General features: G+C 38.0%; 1 protein-coding gene and 1 pseudogene across 5 annotated transcripts; both read left to right on the forward strand.

Moving 5' to 3' along the window:
• The first annotated feature begins 351 nt into the window (after positions 1-351).
• LOC126589644 (beta-amyrin 28-monooxygenase-like) lies at positions 352-13,817 on the forward strand (annotated as a pseudogene).
• Positions 13,818-15,377: 1,560 nt separating this feature from the next.
• LOC126589643 (transcriptional activator DEMETER-like) lies at positions 15,378-25,393 on the forward strand. Of its 5 annotated transcripts, none has more exons than XM_050255007.1 (21): positions 15,378-15,523; positions 15,730-16,467; positions 17,360-18,295; positions 18,531-18,845; positions 18,946-19,036; positions 19,131-19,419; positions 19,597-19,968; positions 20,139-20,218; positions 20,325-20,409; positions 20,497-20,588; positions 20,665-20,733; positions 20,824-20,860; positions 20,961-21,043; positions 22,176-22,595; positions 23,325-23,361; positions 23,448-23,505; positions 23,682-23,797; positions 23,912-23,977; positions 24,101-24,215; positions 24,367-24,405; positions 25,025-25,393. In XM_050255007.1, the coding sequence occupies exons 2-21, from the start codon at positions 15,753-15,755 to the stop codon at positions 25,165-25,167; spliced, it is 4,158 nt and encodes a 1,385-aa protein (XP_050110964.1). In that variant the 5' UTR covers positions 15,378-15,523; positions 15,730-15,752; the 3' UTR covers positions 25,168-25,393. The 5 variants fall into 5 exon arrangements, with proteins under 5 accessions (XP_050110964.1, XP_050110965.1, XP_050110960.1 ...); XM_050255008.1 differs by having other exon boundaries at positions 19,687-19,968; XM_050255003.1 differs by having other exon boundaries at positions 19,131-19,968.
• Positions 25,394-27,136: the final 1,743 nt, after the last annotated feature.

Genomic DNA, 27,136 nt, shown 5'->3' on the forward strand with positions numbered 1-27,136 from the left:
AACGACCTCGTTTGCTTGGGTCAATGGCGTAAAATCAGGTCCAAACACTTAAATAATGACATGTATTTTTTTACCTCATCTGGAAGAAGGAAACGGTAAATAAAGACGGTTGGGCATATAAAAATTAATCTAAAGTCAAAAAGTTAAAATAATATTATATAGGTTGGTGTGGAGACTAGAATTTGGTGTACAAAATTATGTGATTCGTGAGAAGGCTTGCTTTGTTGTTTCGAGCTAACTCAGCTATTTTCTTTTAATTCATTGATCCTTCCATTCTTAATATATATATATATATATAGGATCGATTTATGGCTTGCTTCAAGGATTAAGGGTTCAATACTTGAATTATAAGTAGATCGAGCGTAATGGAGCTTTTGTACATGATCTTAATTAGTTCTGTGCTTACCTGTGTTTCTCTCTACTACGTTTTTAACAATATCCATGTCGCCGGCGGCATGAAAAATGTAAAACTTGATCGTCATCCGCTCCCACCTGGAAGCACAGGATGGCCAATCATCGGTGAAACCCTAGAGTACCTAAGCACGGCTAAAAAGGGTGTCCCGGAAAATTTCGTGTTAGACAGGATAAACAAGTACTTGTCATCCGCCGGCAATTCTTGCAAGGTTTTCAAGACATCGCTGTTGCTTCAAGACATGGCAGTGCTGTGCACTGCGGGAGGAAACAAGTTCCTCTTTTCGAACGAGGAAAAACTGGTCAAGTCGTGGTGGCCGGCTTACTTGGATAAGCTTATCGTTGGTAACTCAGAAAAAACACTCAATATTACTGAGGAGTCCAATCGATTTCGCATGATTCTCGCTCCGTATCTGAAGCCTGCCGGCCTCCAAAAGTATATAGGAACCATGGATTCGGTCACCAAAAAATATTTGGTTACCTATTGTGACCATAAAGATCAAGTGAAGGTTCACCAACATGCAAAGAAATATGCGTTTACGTTGGCATGTAAACTCATGTTAGATACAGAGGATCCACAACTATTGGGAAAACTACAAAGGCTATTGAAGGATTTGTCTTCTGGATTCACGGCATTGCCAATCGATCTTCCGGGCACAACATTTAACCGAGCCATTCAAGGATCGAGGCAACTCAGGGAAGAAATTGAGAAGATTGTGGTTGAGAGGAGGATAAAGCTTTCCACTGCTAGTGCCAATAGTATGGTCGACGAAGATGGTGATCACGGAGATATGTTGTCGAGCTTATTGATGGAGGAGACATATAGTGACGGGAAACAGATAACCGAATCAGAGATTGCCGACAAGTTGTACGGTGTTATAGTTGCCGGCCATGACAGTCTAAGCAGTGCGTTGACTACCATTATGATGTATCTGGCGGAGCTTCCTCAAGTCTATGATGCCGTGCTTAAAGGTAATTAAGCTACATTTTCATGGATTTATCATGAATATCCTCAATTAGAATCATTCCTCGTCGTAGTCAAATTGAAATATTATATAAATTATAACAACCCTAGATTTGGTCTCTACTCAAGTTGCAATAACGAATTGGATAATGCTTGCATTTCCGTGTGGGGGAATGATCGGTTATTCCCCACTTATAAATAATGTATCTTCACAGATAAAACTTTATAATCAGAATAAATTCTTAATATTCATTTGAAGATCATCTATAAAAAAATTATTCAAATTCGATATCGTTTAGTCATTCAAATGTATCAAACAAATCAACAGTTCATTATGAATATGCTATTTGGTACCTATACCGTTGATTTATTGTGATAAATTTGGATGACTAAACAGGCTCCGATTCGAATGGTTTTTTGTAAGGATCTTCAAATAAAGATTAAGAGATTGTGCGGTTCTGATTATGAAATCTTATGATCAAGACACGTTATTTGTAAGGAGGAATGCCCACATTTTCTCCAAGAAAGAAATACAAGTATTATCCTAACTAATTTGTAATTCTCTAAAGCTCTAGCTCTACCTAAGTAGAAACAATAAATTCTCTATTTAAAATTTAGAAAATCAACCATCATAATCTTCTCATCCTACGTGATTTAGGAAATTGAGGGATTAATATGGCACCTCAATAAATTAGTCTTTTAAGAACCTGCTTGTCAAGTGGCCATGTTAATTAAGAGAAGTAGTGATCGAGGTCAATTCTGTGAATTTTGTATGCACGTATTGTTCGTGGCTAGAATTTCCGTCGGGGATGTCTCCTAGCCGACGAGCACACAGCTCCCTGAGAGGCTGGCGCCGGTTGATGCTTTTTGTCGGGCTTCTGCTTCACTGGCAGGCTTGTCGGGCAAAGCTTGTCGGGCAAGGCTGAAAGAGAAGGACATGGTTAACTTTGAAAGGTGCCTTTGTGGGGCCTTAGGTATAGGCCTAGAGGCTCACAATCAAGGTTAACTTTTAAGTGCTCAGGCGTGCCACTGCCATCTTTAGCATGGCCGATGTAAAATGGATATTGAGTTTTAGTTGTACATATACCCGAGAGGCCGTGTTAGTTATGACAGGTGCTTTTGTGTGGCCTTAGGTGTAGTACTCGAATATACGATGTCTGTTTTATTGTTTGCATAAGTGTTATAACTATTATACTTCTGATTATCCGAGCCCGCAGAGCATAATGAACTCAAATAGGTGCCTTTGTAGGGCCTTAGGTATAGGCCTTGAGGCTTCCCATCAGAATTCCTTCTATACTCGAACGTTCTACTATAATCATAATATAATAGAAATAAAACTAAGAGATAAATCGATTACTTGCGTCCCAAGTAACTTCGGACTTCTTGTTATCAAAGCTTGTCGTGGATGGGTTAAGTCCACATAAGGTTCTTTTTTATGCCTTGAGGCCAATGACTTTTAAATGATCAATCTTACATACCCGAAAGCTTAGAACTTAGATCTGGTTTGAACTGTGAAAACATATTCAAATCGGATTCAAGAACTGAGAGAGTCTTTTAATCATCATCTTACTAGAAATAACTTGAATACAACTGGAAGTATACAACATACTGCTAGATTAATGAATGAAAAAACAAAAACAAAGAGGGTCGGGCAAGGCTGATCGTCTTGCAACTTCCTATCTTTGTGGTTTATCAAGGCGTTTGAGAGCTTTAGAAAAGGAGGGTAGGGATATGAGTTTACAAAAAGAAATCGATACTACAGCAAGCTTAGGACAAGGTAGCAGAGCTATTACAAAGGCTTTTGGTGAGGGTTTATCCTGAAAATGATGAAGGCTTGGGCTGACTACAGCTTCATTTGAAGGCAAATCTGGCTTTGAGCAGAGTTTGTGCTTGTATTTGTTTGTTTGATTAAGTGTCCTTATCTCTGATTTCTCTTTCTTCTTTTATAGACACTTTGGCTTGGCCTTCTGTAGCTGTAATCTTGTCCGAATGCATCTTGAAGGGTAGTGACTCATCAGCTATTTACTTGTACTACCACTGTAAAGTGCTTTTGGGCTGATGAGCTGGTTGGTCTATACCACTTGGTCTTTGGGGTAGGTGAGCAAGTGGTTCATATGGCCTATACCTAGTCAGAAAAGGGCTTCTTCTGCCTCCTGGGATTCGGTTGGGCTTCGGGCTTATCTTCTCCTTTTGGGCCAACTCCCTTTTGAGCCCAAAGTTTAAGTTTTAACCCAAACAATGCCCCCTTCAATCAATATTCAGACTGGAATTCCAGGCGCCAATATTGATTGAATATCCGCATGCTTGTATACCTGCTCATGGAACTTGTGTTTTCTAGACAGGATGAATATGAACCTGTGTCTTTTGCTCTTCTTATGACTCTTGAACTACCTTCTAATATCCCTATAAATTCCTGCTCAAATCATCTTCAGCCTCCTCCGTTATCAACCGTGAGCATTTCTGCCTCCGTAATTTTATTCCCAAAACTGCGAAATGAGTTCTTCAGGATTCAAGTGGGGTTTCCTAAAACTTCATTTTCGTGAGAAAAAGAGTTTTCATCAGATAAGCACTATCTCCAACATCTTTGGTCAAACACCCCGTTATCCCCAACACCCTTGGTCAGGCGGTTTCCTCATGAAGACTTGCCTTCCTGCTCGTTGTCATGATAAGTCAGGCTTCACCATCATGTATGGTAATGGCTCTGCCTAAAGATCCTCTACCAAGCTCATCTTGGCCGCACAATCCGATCACCTGATCGGATTCTATCCATGAAGATATCGGAAAACCAGCTGAGACACCATTGCACCTAGAAGGAATCGAATGTAGCACATTGGAATTGAATCTGTTGTAAATTTCACCAATTTGTCGAAATGAAATAAACATTATTTTAGCAGCTTTGTGTCTTTCTGTCTTCTTGAATGATTGATGAACATACACTGCACTTTAGTATCCCGAAGCTTACTTTACCTTGCATCCTCTTTAATATAACAATCTCTGACATCCCATAATGTAGGACAATATTTTTTCAAGAATTTAACATTAATGGGATATTTTTGCCAATTTCCTTCGAGGTCTGCCAAGTAGTATCCTCATTTGTCTAATACTCGACTAATCATGAAAGGACCTTCCCATGTCGGGCTCTATTTTCCGAAGCCCCTAAGCTGAGCTCCTAGAGGAATGACTGTCTTCCACACCAAATCTCCTTCCTTGAAAGACTTTATCTTCACCTTTTTGTTATAAGCTCGGGCAACAACTTTCTTCCCTTCCTGAATCTGGTTCAAGGATTCAATTCGGGCTACATCTAAGTCTTCAATCCCTTGACACATGGCTTCGATATACTTTTCACTATGCAACCCCAACTGATTTTGAATTCTGACAGAACTTACATTGATCTCCATGGGAAGCACTGCATCTTGCCCGAAAGTTAAAGCATAAGGAGTTGTCCCTGTTCCTGCCCTCTTGGAAGTTCTGTATGCCCACAAAGTATTCCCCAGCTTTTCATGCCACTTTTCCGGACTATCTATCACCATTCTTTTGATAATGTTTACCAAAATCTTGTTTCTAGACTCTGCCTGGCCATTTGACTGCGGGTAGTAAGGACTGGACTGGATCATCTTTATCTTGTATTTGTTTGCAAACTCTTCAACTTTTTTTGAAATAAAAGATGGGCCACGATTCGTTACTATGGTTTTAGACACTCCAAATTTGTACAGAATCTTGGTCTCAATAAATTTTTTTACTGTAGCTGAGGTTATGGATTTTACGGCCGAGGCTTCTACCCATTTGGTGAAGTAATCCGTTGCTACAAGTATGAAAGTGTGCCCCTTACTAGAAGCCAGATAGATCTGCCCGATGAAGTCCATTGCCCATCTGCTGAAGGGCCAAGGCTTAACCACTGGATTTAAAGGTACTGAGGGTATATGTTGGAGAGGACCGTGCCTCTGACATTCTTCACATCCTCGGGCATAGGACTTGCAATATTTTTCCATGTCGGGCCAGAAATAACCATACCTTCTAAACAATCATCTCATATTCGTTTCATCCTGATGTGCTCCGCATACTCCTTCATGTACTTCGGCCATTACTCTCATAGATTCCTTTTGGCCTAAGCATTTCAATAGTAACCCGTCGGGAGTTTTCCTTAGCAGGTCTTTCGCCCACAAGACATACTTAGTTGCTTGCTGTCTATTCTTCTTGCTTGTGGGTGAAGAGGGATCTTTTAAATGATGGATGATAGGCGACCTCCAATCGTTTATCTCAGTTTCTAAAACCATTATATCCAGACTAAATCCTCTTTCCAGGATAGAAGGAAGGTTTCTTCTTTGAATCTCGACATCCAACCCATATTTTCTTTCCTGTATTGGCATGCCTGAGGCTAATTGCACCATCTCGTTGGCCGCTAGGTTGGATTATCTGGGAACATGACTAACCGATATCTCAGAATCCCAATAACTCAGCAATTGTGTGGCCGCCAAGTAATATCCGGCCATGGTGATATGTCTGCACTTGAACTCCCCATTTAGCTGGTTTATTACTAACTCTGAATCGCTAAAGACCTCTACCTCCATTGCCCCCAGATCCATCAAGATTTCCAAACTAATTATTAAGGCCTCATACTATGCCCGATTATTGGTATTCCCTTGGTAATCTAAGAGAAATGAGTAATAATGATAAACCCCTTGAGGGTTGATAATTACAATCCCAGCTCTTGAAGCCTTCTGAGTGTAGGAACCATCAAAATATAGCTTCCAAGGAGTAATCCATAGACCAGCCACTCTTCTTATCTCTTGCTGGACCCACTCCTCTTTGCCCGAGATACCTTTGCTTGGCTGGATCCAAACACTAGTAACTTCCAGGGTTCCCAGGATATTGATTATCTCATCTTGAGACTCTTGATGCTCTGCCAAGAGGTCAGCAATTGCTTGGCCTTTGACTGCCCTTTGGGGTACATACTGAAAGCTAAATTCTGATAATGCTAGAATCCACTTCCCAATCCTTCCTGTTAGCATTGGCTTTGATAACATGTACTTTATCACATCTGTCTTGGCGATGATATGCACGGTAACATGTAATGCCTCAGCTTATTGGCAGTAAAATACAGAGCTAAGCACAATCTCTCTACTGCGGAATATCTTGTTTCTACCTTGGTCAGAATTCTATTGAGGTAGTACACTGCATGTTCTTTCCCGCCTTCATTATTTTGAGCTAGCAAACTCCCGATTGATTTATCTGAAGCAGAGATATATAGCTTTAAGGGTTTTCCCTTTTGAGGTGGTACCAACACTGGTGGAGAAGTCAAATAAGCTTTAATACTGTCGAAAGCCTTTTAGTGTGGTGGTCCCCACTCGAAACTCTCCTTATCCTTCAGTCTTAGCAAATGAGTCAGTGGCTGGATTTTGCCCGCTAAATTAGCAATGAATCTTTTCAAGAAATTAATTTTACCTAGCAGCCTCTGGAGTTGCACCTTGTTGGTGGGTGAATGCGACTCCATTATTGCCCGCGATTTGTTCTTGTCCACTTCTACACCTCTTTGATGAACCAGGAATCCCAAGAAGTTGCCCGCTCTCACTCCAAACGCGCATTTCTTTGGATTCATCTTCAATTTGTGGATCCTCATTCTTGTCAATGCTTGTCTGAGGTCTATCAGATGCTGCTCTTCTGTCTTGGATTTCACCACGATGTCATTAATATACACCTCCATATTATGGCCAATCAGATCATGAAAGATGGCATTCATTGCCCTTTGGTAGGTTGCACCAGCATTCTTGAGCCCGAATGGCATGACCATATATTTATATGCCCTCACATGCCCAGGACACCTAAAAGCTGTTTTATGTATATCCTCTGAGGCCATCTTTATCTGATTATACCCGGCATTTATCTGATTATACCCGGCATTTCCATCCATAAAAGATAAGACTTTGTGTTTTGCTACTGCATCTATGGATAGATCTGCCATGGGCATGGGATACTCATCTTTTGGTGTAGCGCCATTAATATTTCTGTAATCAACACAACATCGTACTGCTTTTGTTATGGCCTTTAAAACAGGTACAATGTTGGCTAACCACTCCATATATTTGGCTGGCCTGATAAATCCAGCTTTTACTAGCCCTTAATCTCTTCTTTGACCTTCTCTTCTACCTCATTTGACATCATTCGCGGTGCTTGCTTAACAGGTTTATATCCCTCCTTGATGAGCATTTTGTGTTCTACCAAGGTTGAATCTAAACCTGGCATCTCAGTATAATGCCAAGCAAAACAATCTTTAAATTCTTGCAAAAGATAGATAATCTTTGCCCGATCCTCACTCTCCAATAAACCATTTATTTGTATTGGTCTTGGATCTTCCTCTGTCCCTAGATCAATAACTTCCAGAGGATCTTGGACTTCTGGTGGTGGCTTATCAGGCTCTGCACAAAAAAATTCGACTAGCTCCAGGCTCTCGGGCAGGTCGTCTAGCCCATCTAGGTCATATATGCACTTGGCCATTTGGATGGCCCTCTCCAATTCTTCTCTACAAGATTCCTCCCTGCTTTCATCCTAGCTGGTCGAAGCTCCTACATCCCATTTCTGCTTTTCTCTGTTTAAGAGCTCCCTTTCTTGCCTTCTTCCTTTCCCATACACCAATAGTCTTTTAATCAGGGATTTGACTGCCATTACCTGATCTTTCCTTTTTTGTTCTATCATTGATGATGTAGGGGCGTTGGAATAATACAAGGTCTATCCCACTCCTCTCTAGTAAGGAGCATTCCTTGTTTTATAAGCTTTTGGGCCGTCACCTTGGTAGGGCGGCCGTTCTCATCTGCTCCTGAATATTTCAGAATTCATACGTTGGGATTTTAGAAACTTGCTTCAGCAACATTGGTTGTAGGAAGAAATGGCCGTGATTCGGCCTCTACCATCCCCCAAAAACCTGGTCCCTCCGTTTCTGCCTCATGATAAACAACCACTTATTGATGTAGAGTGAAGGGTATGGCAAGACTTTGGTGGATCCAATTTCTTCCGTGTAGGGCTCTATAGGTGAAAGTGCAGTCTACCACAAAGAATGCCAGCATGATCTGTTTAGACCCCAAATCCACTTCTAAGGGCAATATCCCATAAGTCTTGGTGATAGCGCCCGAGAAGCTAGAAACCGTGAGGTCTGTAGGAATAAGATCTTTTGTGCCTCTCCCCAACTTTTTCATTTGCTTGGCCGGTAGTACATTAACAGCTGCTCATCCATCAATTAAATCATTTTGAAGGGCACCCCTTCCAAATGAGCTGTAACATATATGGGTTTAAGATGATTGGCAAGCGAAATGTTCGGGCGGCTGAACACCATTTTGTCTGTATAGATCTTTAAAGGACCATCCTTGGATACTTCAGATGATTCAGCTTTTCCCGATTCTCCCTCTTCAGCTACCTCAACACTGACATGGGCCATCATTGGCTCAGTCGTCACATAGTCACCTTCAATCGTGGCAGACTGATTAGGTCTATCACTAAACATGGCAGATAGCACGTACGTCATGTTGATATGAAAATTGCTAGGCTCTAGTAGTTCTTCTTTCTTACTCCCGATCTGGTCCATGAACTCATCTAACCAAGCCATCGCATCTGCCGGGAGTAGTGGTTTTGGTGCCCCCTCTTGTTGATTCATGCCTGAATACAGTGTTTGCCTTGGAACTTCCCTGAAATGATCCACTAATGATAGAGAAGGTGGTTTTCTTTCAGGTGAAACAGTGCCAAAACAAATAAGCTGCTCTGTCTTCCATCCAGGAGTTGGTACCATGATCAAATCTTCTTAAGCTCTCTTCAAGATCCTATATTTCCCAGGGTGTAGGCTTTATGGCACATGGTTTCCCTCGCCTTCTGTCTTGCTATTAGCCTTTTCCACCTCTTTTTTACTCCTCCAGCGGAACTGACTACTCCTCCATATGACGTTTTCTCCAACTTTTGATTCTTGGATACTTCAGACGTTGCAGGGGTCTTTAAGGAGTTCATGTAGGCTTTGTGTTGCCTTTGGACCCTTCTAACCATGGAGGCTCCCATTTGTTTAACGGGCTGTCCATTTTTCCCAACCACATACCATTTTCGCCCGAAGCGGGCAAGGTTATCTTTTTTGACAGGATTTGTTATCTTATCATTCCTCCTGACTTCTCTTCCCATATGGCCGTACTGAGAATGCTCTATACCCTCTCTTTCAGCTTTTTGGCATTTTCATCTTCTGCCTCCTCAGAAACTTCATGATTGCGAAATATCTCTGATAAAGCTCTAGGTTGGGAATCGCCTCCTAACCGCTGAAAAACACTTCGGGATGTATCTCTTCCTGCAGTCCGCCTAGCTTTCTCATGTGCCTTTTTTTTTTCTTCTTCATTCTTCTTGATCAGTTCATGATCTATGAGGGCTCCTGTGGGCGGTATTTCGAGCTCACACTCGCATTGGCACTTACTGCACAAAATCATCCCTTTGATTATGGCTGCTCTTGGATATTCGGGCAAGTTGACCACCCCTTTTGTGGGTTTGTCAACCAATTTTCTTTCTTCTTCCCTTGTGACCTTTTCTTTTTCCTTCTCAGCCCAGGCCATACTGATCATATTTATTGGGGTCTCTAAGAAGGGATCCGCAGGTTTATCCATCACTGTTTCATCTGGCTGGTTGGTTTTAAATCCCCTCTTCTCCCTATCATCTTTTTCCCCAAGTTGAGGTAAAGATACAGGAATAGTTGGTCTTACAACCGGGTCAACTTCCTTTCTGGAGCCTGTGGAGGCGTTCTCCAATCTTTGCAACATTTGCAACAAGGTAGTTTGCAAATCCTCTGGTAACTTTGACATATTTCTCTGATCAAGTATGTCCCACTGGGCGTGCCAAAACTATGTTCGTGGCTAGAATTTCCGTCGGGGATGTCTCCTAGCCGACGAGCACACAGCTCCCCGAGAGGTTGGCGCCGGTTGATGCTTTCTGTTGGGCTTCTGCTTCACTGGCGGGCTTGTCGGGGAAAGCTTGTCTGGCAAGGCTTGTCGGGCAAGGCTGAAAGTGAAGGACATGGTTAACTTTGAAAGGTGCCTTTGTAGGGCCTTAGGTATAGGCCTTGAGGCTCACAATCAAGGTTAACTTTTAAGTGCTCAGGCGTGCCACTGCCATCTTTAGCATGGCAGATGTAAAATGGATATTGAGTTTTAGTTGTACATATACCCGAGAGGCCGTGTTAGTTATGACATGTGCCTTTGTGGGGCCTTAGGTGTAGGCCTTGAGGCTTCCGATCAAGAACTACCCCAGTACTCGAATATACGATGTCTGTTTTATTGTTTGCAGAAGTGTTATAACCATTATACTTCTGATTATCCGAGCCTGCAGAGCAAAATGAACCCAAATAGGTGCCTTTGTAGGGCCTTAGGTATAGGCCTTGAGGCTTCTCATCAGAATTCCTTCTATACTCGAACGTTCTACTATAATCATAATATAATAGAAATAAAACTAAGAGATAGATCGATTACCCAAGTAACTTCGGACTTCTTGTTATCAAAGCTTGTCGTGGATGGGTTAAGTCCACATAAGGTTCTTTTTTATGCCTTGAGACCAAGGACTTTTAAATGATCAATCTTACATGCCCGAAAGCTTAGAACTTAGATCTGGTTTGAACTGTGAAAACATATTCAAATCGGATTCCAGAACTGATAGAGTCTTTTAATCATCATCTTACTATAAATAACTTGAATACAACTGGAAGTATACAACATACTGCTAGATTAATGAATGAAAAGACAAAACCAAAGAGGGTCGGGCAAGGCTGATCGTCTTGCAACTTCCTATCTTTGTGGTTTATCAAGGGGTTTAAGAGCTTTAGAAATGGGGGGTAGGGAGATGAGTTTACAGAAAGAAATCGATACTACAGCAAGCTTAGGACAAGGTAGCAGAGCTATTACAAAGGCTTTTGGTGAGGGTTTATCCCGAAATGGATGAAGGCTTAGGCTGACTACAGCTTCGTTTGAAGGCAAATCTGACTTTGAGCAGAGTTTGTGCTTGTATTTGTTTGTTTGATTGAGTGTCCTTATCTTTGATTTCTCTTTCTTCTTTTATAGACACTTTGGCTTGGCCTCCTGTAGCAGTAATCTTGCCCGAATGCATCTTGAAGGGTAATGACTCATCAGCTATTTACTTGTACTGCCACTGTAAAGTGCTTTTGGGCTGATGAGCTGGTTGGTCTATACCACTTGGTCTTTGGGGTAGGTGAGCAAGTGGTTCATATAGCCTGTACCTAGTCAGAAAAGGGCCTCTTCTGCCTCCTGGGATTTGGCTGGGCTTCGGGCTTATCTCCTCCTTTTAGGCCAACTCCCTTTTGAGCCCAAAGTTTAAGTTTTAACCCAAACACGTATTAATTAGGTTTTACAGTTGATTTTTACAAGGATGTATCTTCAGATTTTTTTTGGGTAAAATTAATTATCTTTAACTAAGGATTTAGAAAATAAATGGTGTATATCATGAAATGACGTTGTAGAGTGGACAAAAATGACTTAGTGCCATATTAACTTGCTAATCAGTTAATAATAGGGAACTTTAACAAAAAGCACCCAATACTGTTCACTTTAACGAAAAACCACATTTTTACACTAAAAAGTCAATCCTGGTACTATTCACTTTACCCTTTATTTTGTCCTTATCATTAAAACTCAAAGTTTTCAAGCCATTTTTATTAGTTTTCCTTGCATTCATTTACATAATTTCACTTTATTCAACTAATTAAGAATAGGTTGCTTACATACTGATACTGTACTACCTATTAATAGAAGACTCTTTGTCAACCAAAAATAAAGAAAAATATTATTTTTGTACATAATTAAAAGAAAATATCAGGAAAAAAAATATAGGTACTAAAATAATTTCACACATTTTTTTTTCTTTACTCACCCACATGTCATCAAAGCTTGTTTCTATTAAGAGTACTTTAATTTTTATTTATTTTTTCTTTTGAACAAAGTTAAGAGTATTAATTAAACGCAGCAGGACAAATGGAGATTGCAAACTCAAAAGCAGCAGGAGAGCTGCTGAACTGGGGGGACGTACAAAAGATGAAATATTCATGGAGCGTGGCATGTGAAGCAATGAGATTGTTGCCACCAAGCTTGGGACTTTTAGAGAGGCCACGACCGACTTCGTTTATGAAGGACATCTAATACCAAAAGGAATGAAGGTAAATTATAATTATAATAATAATTATTATTATTATTGGGATGGAGATAATTATAAATTAAATAAATCTTACTTCACTAATTATTAATAAATTAAAAGTATTAAAAAAAACCTTTGATCAACCTTGCTCTCATAAGGTCCTCATTTTGAGGATATGTAAGAACCAAATACATATTAGCCGCAGTATTATATTAGTTTAAATTCAAATGCTTAAAATATTTGACAACTCAATAAACCCTTTAGATCTAAACTAATATAATATTGTTGCTAATATGCATTTGCTCCTCATAAGTCCTCAAAATGAGAACCATAGGAGAGCAGAACTCTATTATAATAATTTGGGTTAAGCTACACATGCTTGTTATAATAAGTTGACATCGAACTTGCTATTTACAATATTAAAATCTAAGACCTTTTGTTTACAATTGGAGAGAAATATCATTACACTAAGTGACTAATCGAGGGACGAAAGAAAATCCCAAACGTGCACTAGTCTCCTACTTAATTAAGAGGGACTTCTAATGAATAGGGGGTCATTGTTAGAGTCACTCTGCAATGTGGTTCATTGTGAACATTTGAGAATTATTTGTGTATGAAAATACTAAAATTGGAAATTGTTTGACTAAATGACCATCACCATGAACATTCCATTTTTCTCGACAACATTATTATATAGTTAGATGACTATGGTTTCCGATTTCATTGATTTCCTTGGTAAGGTTGATCCATGAAAATCAACATAATTGTTTCGTGGATCTACTTTTGATTCCTTTCGGGTAAATATTAAAAAGGGGAACCGTCTTAAGTTATGGGGAATATATATGAGCGTACTGGACATGATATAAATGAATCTTTTAATACAATATATCTAACTGAACTTAATTTAAACTTGATTACATATGTATATGCATGCATGGATGGATATGCAGTTGCATTGGCATCCGCATTCGACACACAAAAACCCAGAATGCTTCCCAAATCCAGAAAAGTTTGATCCGTCGAGGTTTGAGGGACAAGGACCACCTCCTTTCGCATTTGTTCCTTTCGGAGGAGGACCTCGAATGTGTCCCGGCAAAGAATACGCTCGACTCAAAATACTGGTGTTCATGCACAACGTGGTCACCAAATACAAGTGGGACAAGGTTTTTCCTGATGAGAAATTCATATGGACACCTGTGCTTCTTCCTACGAAAGGACTTCCAATAAAGCTTTTCCCTCACAATAAATCCAAATGACAACGTCGTAAGCCCTTAAAGTTAACCTGTGCTATCTGTTTGTAGTCTACACATGAATCCTATTCATGTATATGATTTTATTAATGAATAAAGATTGTAAAAGTTAACCTTGTTTGAATTTACCTTCTTTTTTTTTTCTTTTTTTTAAGTTGCCATATATATAGGAATTTCTTTTATATGATTAGTCAATTTAGTTGAAAATTATATTACGTGACAAGCATACATATAATATAAAACTACGAATAATATTTTTTTGTCGAGACGGCTATATAACTCGTAAAACTACATTTTACTAGACTTGTTGTAGAATAACGAAAACAAGTCTCTTATTTACAGGGAAAACTAAAATCCAAAATAACTTTTTTGTGGATGAAACACTTAAGAGAGTTAGGGTAAAATAACAAATTAATGATTTTAGAAAGGCTAAATAGCCAAAATGGTCCCTAAGATTTGCATAATTAATAGAAATAGTCCCTAAGATTGAAAATCAATAGAAATGGTTCCTGAAATTGTCAACCATCCATGATTTTGGTCATTCCGTAAAAACTCTTTGGGCAATTTTCAAAGCTTCGTAACTCAATCGTTTCTTAACAAAATTCGACTCATAATATATCAAAATGAAGATAAGAAAGTGTAGAATAAGATTATACCTATTTGGAAGCCCAATGGTTGCCGGAGATGGCCAGAAAATAGGTTGAAAGGTGATTGGTCCGCGGGAAAATTGGAAAACTCAGCCGGAAATTTGGTAAACTTTAAATGTTCATAACTTCTTAAATACTCAACAAAATAGAGTGATTCAAAAACGAAAATCATACTTGTCAATGAGACGAAGAAAATGGTACTTTTCTCGATGGCTAGCTCACTATGGTTTGGCCAGAAAACGGCTCGAAAGTGGCTAATCATTTTCGAGTTAGTGTAGATAATATCATTTGTTAAAAAAACAATCATTTGACAACTAATTTAATCACATTATTATCCGTGTGCGAATGACCTTTTTTTTATAATCAGCATTATACGCCTCTTAAGATGTTTTGAATGTATTTAAAAATAGAGAAATTGAATCACATTATTACTAACCTATTGTGAGACACTAATTTAAAAATAAATAAAAAAACAGTAAAAAAATATTAATTATTAAAAAAATATTATTAAAATGACAAAAATGCATCTGCCTTATTTGATGCATTATTTTGAAATGCCTTTGAAGTTTTTTATTTTGGGGGCATTTTTATCCAAATATTTTTGTTGAAGCTTGGTTACACCATATCACTATTCACTTTTCCATTGGCTTCATATATATATATAAGATGTCACTGTTGAATAGTGACTTGAGATTTTTTGGTAACCAGAAAATTTCCAAGCACTAACGAAAAAAAAAATTGATATGAGTAAATATTGCTGTTAAATAAATTTAATTTAATTTACTGGCTACATAAAATTTAAAAGTTATAATGATTTAACGTGCAACTTCGTAATATCATATGAGCATGTATCATCGTATTACTGTCACACTGGAAAATTTCTCGTTTTTCACGTTGAAAAATTTCTTGCTTCCTTGAGACTCAGGTTAAGTTGAACCGAGTCAAACTCTTAATTACTTCCCTAAACTAAAATAACGTATTTGGTTCCATAAAGAACTCTACTCTTATTCAAAGTAGCAGATAGATCCTCTAACCCTTTTAAACTAACCAAACCCAAGTAAAAGATTACGGCAGATTTTGCTAGCTTGGTTTGTTATCAGGTAAATTCCCGTTTCTGCAAAACTTGTGCTCTCCTTTCCCTCAGCCGGCCATGCATGGCTGAAGTAATTGACTTTTTTTTTTTTTTGGTGCTGTGATTGTGTGCCCTTATTGTTTATACTACTATTTGTGATCAATTTACTGTCTCTGTTTTCGTTTTATTGGTTTCTCAGTTGGTTTTTTTTATTTTTTATTACTGGTTTCTCAGTTGTTTGGTAACTTGAATTCGGCATGGCCGAACTGAAGGTCTACCAGAGGAGAGAACCTGATTCCAGAGACAATGCCATGGAAGAAGAAGAGAAAGAGGAGGTAGTTCAGAATCGGAAGGAGGGTTTGTGGGTGCCACAAACCCCTGCAAAGCCTGCTACAGGGAGGACACAAAAATCATATTTCAGAAGACGATTCAAGAGCAATTCGGGACAAAATAATAGCATAGTGATGAGTGATTCCCGAGTGGAATTGGAGCGTTCTGATGGGGTTTCTGTGTTTTCTGCTGCTGCAACTTCTTCAGAGGAAAACACCTGCCTGATCGACCCAATTGAAGAATGTCCTAGAGAGGAGGAAAAGGTACAGAATTTGGGTGGAATTGGGAGCACAAATTTGAGTTCTGTTGGGTTGTTTGATTTGAATAAGATTGTGTTGGAATGTGATGAGGGTTGTGTGAGTTTTTCTTATGGGGGTTCCGAGAAAGGTTGTTTAGAGGGATTAGTGGCAGCAGAAGAGGTTGCGGCGAATGATGATGAAATTTTGACAGTTGGGGAGGAGCTGGTGTTGCAGGGGATAATTGTAGAACCTCCAATTTCTCAGTCATCAACAAATGCAACTAAAGGGGCTTTATTTGAAAATATAAACTGTTGTTTCATTCCAGTTGCGCAAACTGGTATCAATGAAGAAAAGCTGCAGCAGGGGTCTGCCATTCCAGATTGTATGTCGCAATGCAAGTCCGGTAAGGATTCTGTTGAAGTTGATTTATCTGTTTACTTACTGTTTTTGGGCTTAGTTGGATTACAAGTCCCGGTAGTCGAAAGAAAACCTATGTGGTATAAACTAACAAATTTATACCCGTCCATTAGGATTTAAGTCCAAAATTAAAGTTACGGAAGTCTCCGTTAATTGTTAGCGTAAGAGACCAATCATCTCTTCTTTGTTACTAAAGGTTGTCGCACCATTTGGAGCAAGAAGGAAACGTTTCTTTGGTCTTGTGAGCTACTGCTCATCTGATAAATTTCTGTCTCAGTGGCTCTTTTGTAAGAATCTGAGATTTGTTCTTGGCTCATCTGTACGTGAGAGTGATTTGGGTTGTGAGAGCCTTTAAACACTTTTGTAGTCTCCATTTGATATTAGTGAAATTTTCCTCGGGATCTCCGAACTAAACGTAGGCTTATGCCGGACCAGTATAATTCCTCTTAACTGTATTTATCATATTTTGCCTTGTTACATATTGGCCTCATAACTGAAGCTTCGGCACAACAGGATTGAGTTTATTGAAGTGTTGAGATTTCAATTTTGACGAGGGACGAAAAATGAGAGCAAAAGAGATAAAAAAGGAGAGGATCCTCTTCCTTTGTGTTACTGTTTACGGAATGTAAATTTGCATGTTAAGACAAAGTAAATCAATTGTTGAACTTGAGGAACAGGATTTTATAATATTAATATGAATTTTACAACCCCAAGTTACTGGTTTTGGCTTACTTGTGAGAATTGGAAAGCATCCATTCAACCTCTATCAGAGTAATGTCTAGTGTAATTCCAGATGGCATCACACGCTTATATACTTTCAGTTCTTGCTGATATTACTGGTTGCGTTCAATATTCTGAGATTGTGTAATTGGCTGCAGGTGATCAACAAAATCAAGAAAGCGTTAAGCAGGAGGATGTCATCCATCGGGCAGAAAACAAGAATCCGACATCCAATGCGGCAAATTTTATGGGAGGCTCCAAATTTCCTAGCACTTCGAGCCCATCACAGAAAAAGAAAAACTTGAAAAGAAGCCCAGATGGTGGTATAGACTTGAATGAAGGGCCACACAAGAAACCGAAGAAGAAAGTATATAGGCCAAAAGTGGTATGTATAGGAAGACCAAGGCCTATAGAGCCTAAGACCCCAAAGAAGGCAACACCAAAGCGTCCTGCTTCAAAACCAAAGACACCAAAGCCTACAACTAAAATGCATGTTTCTTCCGAGCAAAATATGTCAGCCGAGAAGTCTTCAAGCAGCCCCAAACACTCGGTCCCCATAGAAGTCACCTTGGATAAAGTTGCATTTTCTGTATCAGACAGAGCAACTCTAGATGGTGACCTGAAATCTAAATCAAACACGGAGAATGTCATCATTCTGGCAACTCCTCCGCAAAAAGTTAGAGCTAGTCATGGAACACTTATGAATCTCAGTTGTAAAAAAAATTTAGGACTGAACATTCCAGCTACATGCAGGAAACAAAGGTTGGCGAGGAGGAGGCGGGAAGAAGATAGATGGTCAGCCATAGCTAGATATTTTCTTAAGAGGGAAACAAACCTTCACAAAGGGCTTGGCGACAAAAATCAGGGACGGGTTTCATTCCAAAAAACAGAAACCACAGATCTAATTGGTGCACTGCAGCCACTAATTACAACAAGGAAGAAAAGATCAAAGGGACATACTCGGGGACGAAATGGAGGGTTGGTGACAGAGAAATGGACTAACATGGGACATTCCCTTAATTTAGAGCTTCACAATGGTGAATGTGAAGGACATCCATCTAAGCATGAGGGCCCTTGCTCCCCCAACATAAGAGGTATCTATATTTTGCATAATTTGGGACATTGTACCCTCCCGTATTAATTTAGAGTTTCATAACCATAAAAGTGACAGAAGCCTACTGAAAAATGAGATATTGGGGCTGACATACAAATTAATAGGTACTTTGGTAGAGATTATTTTTCTTTCATTGAGCGTACGCTATCGGAAGCAAATTTAAGCGAATGCCACTGTAAATCATTTTGTAAGAGTCTCTTTTGCATTTGGTGCAGATTCACAGGAAGATAATATCGGTCCGTTTGTACAGAAATGTCCAGATATCAGCCATGGAGTTAACCATGACAAAGATGCACATGTTCCCAGCAATGACCATGGCATTCTAGTTCCATACAAGGAGAAGCACAGTAAAAGGCGTCCAGAGCTTTCTCCCACAGACCTTGAACGAGTTAAGTCATGGAAACTTCAATTACAAGCGAAGGTTAATGAGGGTCAAGAGAAAGAAAGTGAAGAGGAATGGTGGACGAATGAAAGAGAAGTCTTACATGGACGGATTAATCTACTTATATCCCGGATGAACACAATCCAAGGTACAACCTTACTAGCAATGTGATTCCAGCTAATACTTGTTGAAAATGTTACAGAAAATTATATGCTAAATTCCTAACAGTAAAACTATATTCTGAACAGGAGATAGGAAATTTTCACCATGGAAAGGTTCTGTGGTGGACTCAATAGTTGGAGTTTTCCTAACTCAAAATGTGTCGGATCATCTTTCAAGGTAACTCAAAATCTGCTATAGTAGATTTTCTCAATTATATTTCTTCTGTTTGAGGTTCCTAATGAGACTATTAACATATTATTCTTTTCTACAGCAACGCCTTCATGTCACTTGCTGCCAGATTCCCTTGTCAGTCCCATTCCAACGAAACAGATTGTGAATACATAAACATGGTTGGCACCCAAGAATCAGTTGGAAGTAATATTCTTGCTATCATGCCAAAATCTGAGGAGGAGTTACACACAGGTGAAGTGGCACTCTCAATGGACTATAGACACAAAGAGTCAAGCTCTGACAAACCCAATGACCTTGAAGGGGCGTCAACGCCTCCTTGTGATTTCCACAACCCTCCTGAGGTTTCCCAAATTGGTTTCAGTGAAAAGGTAAATCATCTCAGAGTCTTGGAAGATAATGTTGTGTCAGATAACTGTGGAGTTCAGGTAATCTCCGAAAAAGTTGAGTTTCGTACATCTGTAGAAATGTCTAGTCTGTCACCGCCGTGTTCCCAAACAAAAGATGCAATTGTAGAACCACACGATGAGAGTCATCTTTGTTCTCAGAATATGCTGGTGGATAAGCCTGAGAGCGCAGTTGATACTATAATCCAAAATCTTGTGGAACCACCTAATGAGGCCAACAACTTCAACCAGGTAAATCAGAAAGGACAGAAACCGGATTTAAATGAGCAACAATCAGGCATGAAATTTGATAAGACGATGAAATCTCCTCGAAGAAGAAAAAACAAGAAGGCTATAGTGAAGACTAAACTTAGTTGGGGGTGGTGTAAAAGTATATTTTCAACCAGTAGAGAAAGAAATAGGAATCACATGGATTCAGTAGACTGGGAGGCAGTTAGAATTGCAGAAGTTGGTCAGATTGCTGCGGCTATTAAAGTGCGTGGCCAACACAATATGATTGCAGGACGAGTCAAGGTAAAACAAATTTATTTTTATTCTCATATTCAGGAATTTTGGACAAAAAGACTTTCATAATGTTTTCTTTACATGAAACATCATATTAACAGTCAAGAACTTTTATTTGATGTTGCACAATTTTTTTTCTCTTCACAAATTCTAACAACTACTTTTACTCAATGTTACAGAAATTTCTTAACCAAGTACATGAGGATCATAAACAAATAGACCTCGAGTGGTTAAGAAATGCCCCGCCTAAGTTAGTAACGTAAGTATGCATTTACAGGATAAGCTTGATAAAATGTTCCTATTATTTAATCCTAGTTATATATCGATTTGTGAAAATTTAATCATTCAACCATTTATAATTGTAGGAAGTACCTAAGAGAAATTGACGGCATTGGATTGAAAAGCGTGGAGTGTGTGAGACTTTTGGCACTCCAACATGTAGCTTTCCCGGTATGATTTAAATGATTATTGTTCAACGACTAAATGTGAACTATGCTTTCATAAATTCAAAGATGCATTCTTCTTGTCTTCTATTAGGTGGATGTAAATGTTGGCCGGATAGCGATTCGTCTAGGGTGGGCTCCCCTTGAACCATTGCCTGAACAAGTTCAACTACATGTATTAAAACAGTAAGTATATAGTGCTATACTAACAAGAGATATTACATGTATATCCGTTGACAGTATCTAAATTTTGTATGTGTAGGATGCCACTGTTGGATACCATTCAGAAGTATCTTTGGCCACGGCTAAAAACCTTGGATCCAAAAACATTGTAATTTTCAACATCTGTTAGGATTATTTTTACAAAAAATCATCTTTAATAAAGTAAAACTTATACTCATGTTAGTATATTTTTTAACAGGTACGAACTACATTACCAAATGATAACCTTTGGAAAGGTAATACATTTTTGCAGAGTAATTATTTGAAGCAGCAATGTGATTTTAAAATTCGTTAAATATATTTATACATAATGGGTGTGTTTCTATATTTATGCAGGTCTTTTGTACAAAGCAAAAGCCAAATTGCAATTCTTGTCCAATGAAGGGAGAGTGCAGACATTACGCTAGTGCATTTGCAAGGTTTAAATTTTTAATTCGAGCTCTATATCACTTATATATACAGTGAGATTTAAAAAAAAATGTAGAAAATGAGAAAGTATTTACTGCAAAAAGATTACAACAACAACAACAACAACAAAGCCTTTTCCCACTAAGTGGGGTCGGCTATATGAATCCTAGAACGCCATTGCGCTCGGTTTTGTGTCATGTCCTCCGTTAGATCCAAGTACTCTAAGTCTTTTCTTAGAGTCTCTTCCAAAGTTTTCCTAGGTCTTCCTCTACCCCTTCGGCCCTGAACCTCTGTCCAGTAGTGACATCTTCGAACCGGAGCGTCAGTAGGCCTTCTTTGCACATGTCCAAATCACCGGAACCGATTTTCTCTCATCTTTCCTTCAATTTCGGCTACTCCTACTTTACCTCGGATATCCTCATTCCCAATCTTATCCTTTCTCGTGTGCCCACACATCCCACGAAGCATCCTCATCTCCGCCACACCCATTTTTTGTACGTGTTGATGCTTCACCGCCCAACATTCTGTGCCTTATTGCCGTCCTATAAAATTTTTCCTTGAGCTTCAGTGACCTATGACGGTCACACAACACGCCGGATGCACTCTTACACTTCATCCATCCAGCTTGTATTCTATGGTTGAGATCTCCATCTAATTCTCCGTTCTCTTGCACGATAGATCTTAGGTAGCGAAAACGGTCGCTTTTTGTGATATTCGCTAGATTGCTCCGGTCATTAGTATGGATAAGTATATAAATGGATAGAGATAGGAAAGCGAACACAAGATGTACGTGGTTCACCCAGATTGGTTACGTCCACCGAATAGAGGAGTTCTCATTAATTGTGAAGGGTTTACTGCAAAAAGATTAAAAAAAAAATTTAAAAATTGTAATTTAACGGCACGTGATGGGATTTAGGATATATCATTGTGGGAATTTTTAAATGAAATTTTAGATATTGCAATGTTCGCTATTGAAAAAAAGGATAGTAACAATACAGTATTAAATATTTTACACTTGGTCTTCTATTAGTTTATTATCTTGATAGTTTCTTGCTTTTATGTCCATTACAGACCTTTTCAGATGCATTGTAATTTTGAATCTCTTGGTGTATCATATGTGTCTAATGTACATGTTTGATACAGCGCCAGGCTTGCCTTACCAGGGCCAGAAAAGAAGCCAGGTTCAACAAAGAACGGTAGTTCTACAGATTCCTTGATGATGGCTCTTCAGGCACTCAATCCACCAACTGTCTCCTCTCTTGAGGTCAGCCTTGACTCAAAATACCAAGGCAAAAGTTGTGAACCTATCATTGAGGAACCATCATCACCGCAGCCTGAATATACAGAAGCATCATTAAGAGACATTGAAGATCTTTTTCTTGATGACCCTAATGACATGCCAACAATTAAAATGAGAGATGAAAGATTTTCAACAACATTAGAGCCATACACGGGTGTATTTCAAGAAAACGATATGGCAACAGGATTAGTTCCTTCCCGATATGCAAATTTTCGAGCTCCCAAAGCGAAGGATGCTTTCCGCTTATGCACAAAGCACCTAGTGTAAGTTGGGTTTGCCTTTTTCATTTCTTTAGAAAGTTATAACTATATGTGAAAAATAAAGAGTAACCTTTGCATTTATTTATTTTTCGTGAAATAAAAGATAATTTAGTAATTTAATTTTTAACCTTAACCATTCATGTCCACAAATTCTCTCTTATACAAATTAATTTCTCAAAGAAATCCCTCAATGGAAACTCCCGCTCCTTGCATGTTAGTTGTCATGACACATTTCTCTCTCATGGTTCTCCTTCTCATATAAACTCACATGATTAGGTATTTTTCTAGACAAATCAAATTTTCTGGTCTTATTTCTTAGTATAATCATTCATTTGGTCCTTTTCATGCTGCTATACATATGAGAAATCAAACCTATTCTGTTTTTTTTTTTGTTTTTATCGTAGACATAAGACGTATTTGATATAATGCAAGAGAAAAACTAGTAGCAGAAGGTTGAAAATTTGTGATTAATGATGAGCATGAGCTTCAATGAGAGAAAAATGATGCCAAATCTTTGTTTTAAGAGAGATAATTGGTGGATATAGAGGGTAAGGTTGAATTAAATAATTAAGAAATTTTTATTTCACAGAAAAAATAAAATAAATGCAAAGGTTAACTATTGTCTGTGTTTTGACATATGACATAATCCTTGTGGGAATTTTTCAGATAAATCCCCAAAATGCTGTGCTATGATATTTCATTGCATCGTAACTTATTTTAATTATCATGCAGCTATGTTCTTCCAGATTATCATCCTCTATTGCAGACTGTAAGTCTTTTACTATTCTTTTCCTGTGCAAAAGTGTTTTCAGCTGCGTAGTGGTATGTAGACCTCTCATAATTTTAATGTCACAGCTAGAAAACAGAGATCCCGATGATCCAAGCCAATACCTTCTTGCTATATGGCCATCAGGTACTACATGACTGGAGCAAACAATTTATATAACTGCAATGTGTTTATATGTGAAAGATTCGTGTTTTCAAAAGTCCAAGGACTGTGAGGTCTAAAAGTTAGAGCGTCCCAACTTGAAAATAAGATTCAATGTTGGAATATGTGCTAATCAAATTATGTGGAAATGTGATTATCAGATGAAAAACGATGCGATCCTCAGGAGTCCAGAGAATTGAGCAATATTGTGGAGCCATGTTTTTCACTTAATAATCATTCACAAGCAGCTTCACAAATGGTTCGTGGAACACTTTTGGTGAGTAAAACTCAGGGTGCACAAACACTTCTACATTCTTTTAAAGTCCCAACTTGCAGTAAGTACGTTAGACAATTATGGAGAATGACATAATATAAAATGATGCATAAACAGATACCGTGTCGAACTGCAACAAGGGGGAGCTTTCCACTCAACGGAACATACTTTCAAGTGAATGAGGTGAGTTTACTCAAAATTTCTCCAATAATGTTTTTTTGTTTTTTGTCAGCATATACTGTCAGGTATTTTAGATCAAGCTACCATACTAGAAGTAGAACACATGTATATATCATCTCCTTGCAGATATTTGCTGACCATGAAACCAGTATACGCCCGATTGAAGTTCCTAGATCAAGCTTATGGAGTCTAGCTAGGTTAACTGTATACTGTGGGACCTCAACATCTTCAATCCTTAAAGGTAAACAAACCTTCAGTCGCCTTCAGTCTGGCATGTTATGCTGCTAGATCATCAAATGACACGGTTGATATGGTGAATCGTGTCTTGGTGAAGACCAAACTCTATATATAGAGAGTGAAACAAGCATCTCAATAATGTCTTCTTATTGCAGGGTTACCATTGAACGAAATCAAGGACTGCTTTGTGAAAGGTTTGTAACTTCTGCCCCTGCTACTACTTAATATTTACATCATCGATTTGGTATGAGAAATCCATGGTTTTTCATAGAAGTAGCAATGACAACCTAGATAGTTTGCATCACCATAAGTCAGATTAGTATGGGAAAAAAAAGAATTAAAATGAAAGAAATAACTAAAAGATTTATGGGTTCAAACTGTGGAATAGAACGAAGCATGATCATACAAATTGTCATAGAAAAATTAAAAAGAGTAACGAGAATAACCAAATAACATATTTCAAATTGTGCATGTTTGATGAAACAGTCTTACTTGTAATCTTCACGCATCTTGATAATTGGAGGGCAAAAGAGCGATTAAGTATGATATAGTAGGAACTATTTAATGCTATTGTTGTCGAATGTGAACTATTGTCTTAATGGTATAACTTGAAAACTGAAGTTGCAAACATGAAATTATCTTTTAATTTAGTTGCATCTATGTGCATCTTACAACAAACTACTTTACTAAGAAAATTTGTGAGGAAGAAAATACAAAAGCGATCTGATATGGCCTGCAAGCATATAGCCATCTCATGTTACGATATGAAATTTAACAATAGTACTAAATTATCTTGAACTTTTTTCCTTTCAGGTTTTATCTGTGTCCGAGCCTTTAACCGGAAAACACGCACTCCTGAAGAACTTTCAGAGAGATTCCACGTTTCAACAACTAAGAAGGGAGGCAAGGGAGGCAAGGGAGGCAAGGGAGGCAAGAAGAACAAAAAAAAAGGATGAGTTGTGAATCGGAGGAGATGATGATGCAAACACTAGATGATAAAAATATTCTTAAAATGTGCAGTTTCGTACACACAAACTAATTATAATTCTTTTCGTCAAATTTGGATGCATAAAGTAGATTTCCAATTTAGCGGAATCTAAACATTTATCAACAATTGCCTTTGAAGCCTCTAATGAGAAAGAAAGAGACGTCATATAAGTAGGTTTTTTCTGACAAAATAAATATATGTGCCATCTTTAATTTTTAGGGGAGCATTTTGCTCACCACCATAATTGTAGTATATGCTCATCATACAACTAATTATCTGTCACGTGTTATTTTACTTAACTCTAATTAACTTTCATATTAAATTTTTTTTTTGAAAAAAATTAATTAAGATTAAGTGAAAGGACACGTGTCAAATGATTAGGTGTATAGTGAGCATACACCATAATTTATGGTAGTGAGCAAAAAATGCACCCATTTTTAGTGTTGAGAGAAGATTTTTTTTTGACACAAACGATTTTAGGGGAGGGAGACTTAAGCTGAAACTTGGAATTCATGGGTGAACGTTTTTATCGTACTAAGCTATATAAGTCCTTTGCAAAATCTCTATCTTGTTTAGGATTTAATTGTAGACCTCCAAACTGGATGATACCACCCTTGAATTATTGGTCGAGCATTTAGATTGTAGAAACAAAAAATTGTCAAGCAGAAGAGAGGATTTGAATGCCTTGGTGCCACTTTGATTGGCGTGAATTGGAGCTAAAAAGTTCAACGAAAAGAACGAAAATTTTAAGGCTGATTACTTTGTATTATTAAAGTCTAGATAGAAAATATGTTTCCGAATTTGAAGAACCTCCAATTGCTGGACAGGCAGGAAGTCACTACCCTCCTCTAATACAGAATTTTTGAAAGAAAAAAGCACTGAGGAAGACCACTTTAGCAGCAATAGTAACACAAAAAAAGCATTCAATTATTTTTCGATTTTTTTTTAATTTTTTTATCAAGGCACTAATCATATCTGATAATTGAATTATACATATAATATATATAGGGGCGAATCCATAACATCTTTTTTTTTACATAATTTTTTATACAAGTTTTTGTGAGGACCCCTCCATAATGTATGTCAACGTTCAAGCTGTCTATCTTTTAGGTCTTCTCTCAAAGATCATGTTTACCAAAAATCATCTAAATCTGAAATCATACGAGTATTGGATTAAGGGTTTAGGGTTTCTTTGTGAGAGCGTATTCGTGTATTTTCTTCACTACAAATGAATGTCTTAATGGTTTTGTAATGTCCATTTTTTTGTAAGAATGATCTATGAATGATGAACTAAAAGATAAATTGTTCAAATTGTTGAAATACATTACGGATGGTACCTCACAAAAACTTGTGTCAAAAGTTATGTAAAAAAATAGTGTCACGGATTCATATATATATATATATATATATAAATCATTACTTCTTTTTAAAAGTTCGTTCTATTCAAGGATGAAAATATTCGCTGATACACTGATATTTTCATGAGATATTGATTGGGTGGAGAATATTAAAGATATTCTTTACCACAGGAAAGAACACTAAAAAATATAGAATTTTGAAATAACAGAAACGCAGTGCATTAATAAAGACAATATAAAAATGTGTCTCACCCACAAAAACCCCATAACTTAAAAACTTTCAGTCAGTGGATATGCCTTCCAGAATAGGAGGAGGTCCGACATTTCAAGTTGTGATATTGTAATTTAATATAAGTGATAGAATACTTGGGGAAATGAATGACCTGATTTAAACATTGAGACCGATCCAGATCATTCAATATCATGAGGCATTGTTGCCATCGATATTGGATGGTTGAAAATTATTAAGACTTCAAATACATAATTCATTTTCTAACTTTGCAATTTACTTTACCTATCTTCAAGAATATACACATACAGATGTTGGATTCTATATTGCAATGTACTATCTAGTGTTGG

Source organism: Malus sylvestris, chromosome 11 (assembly GCF_916048215.2).
Source record: "Malus sylvestris chromosome 11, drMalSylv7.2, whole genome shotgun sequence".
Classification (NCBI taxonomy): domain Eukaryota; kingdom Viridiplantae; phylum Streptophyta; class Magnoliopsida; order Rosales; family Rosaceae; genus Malus; species Malus sylvestris.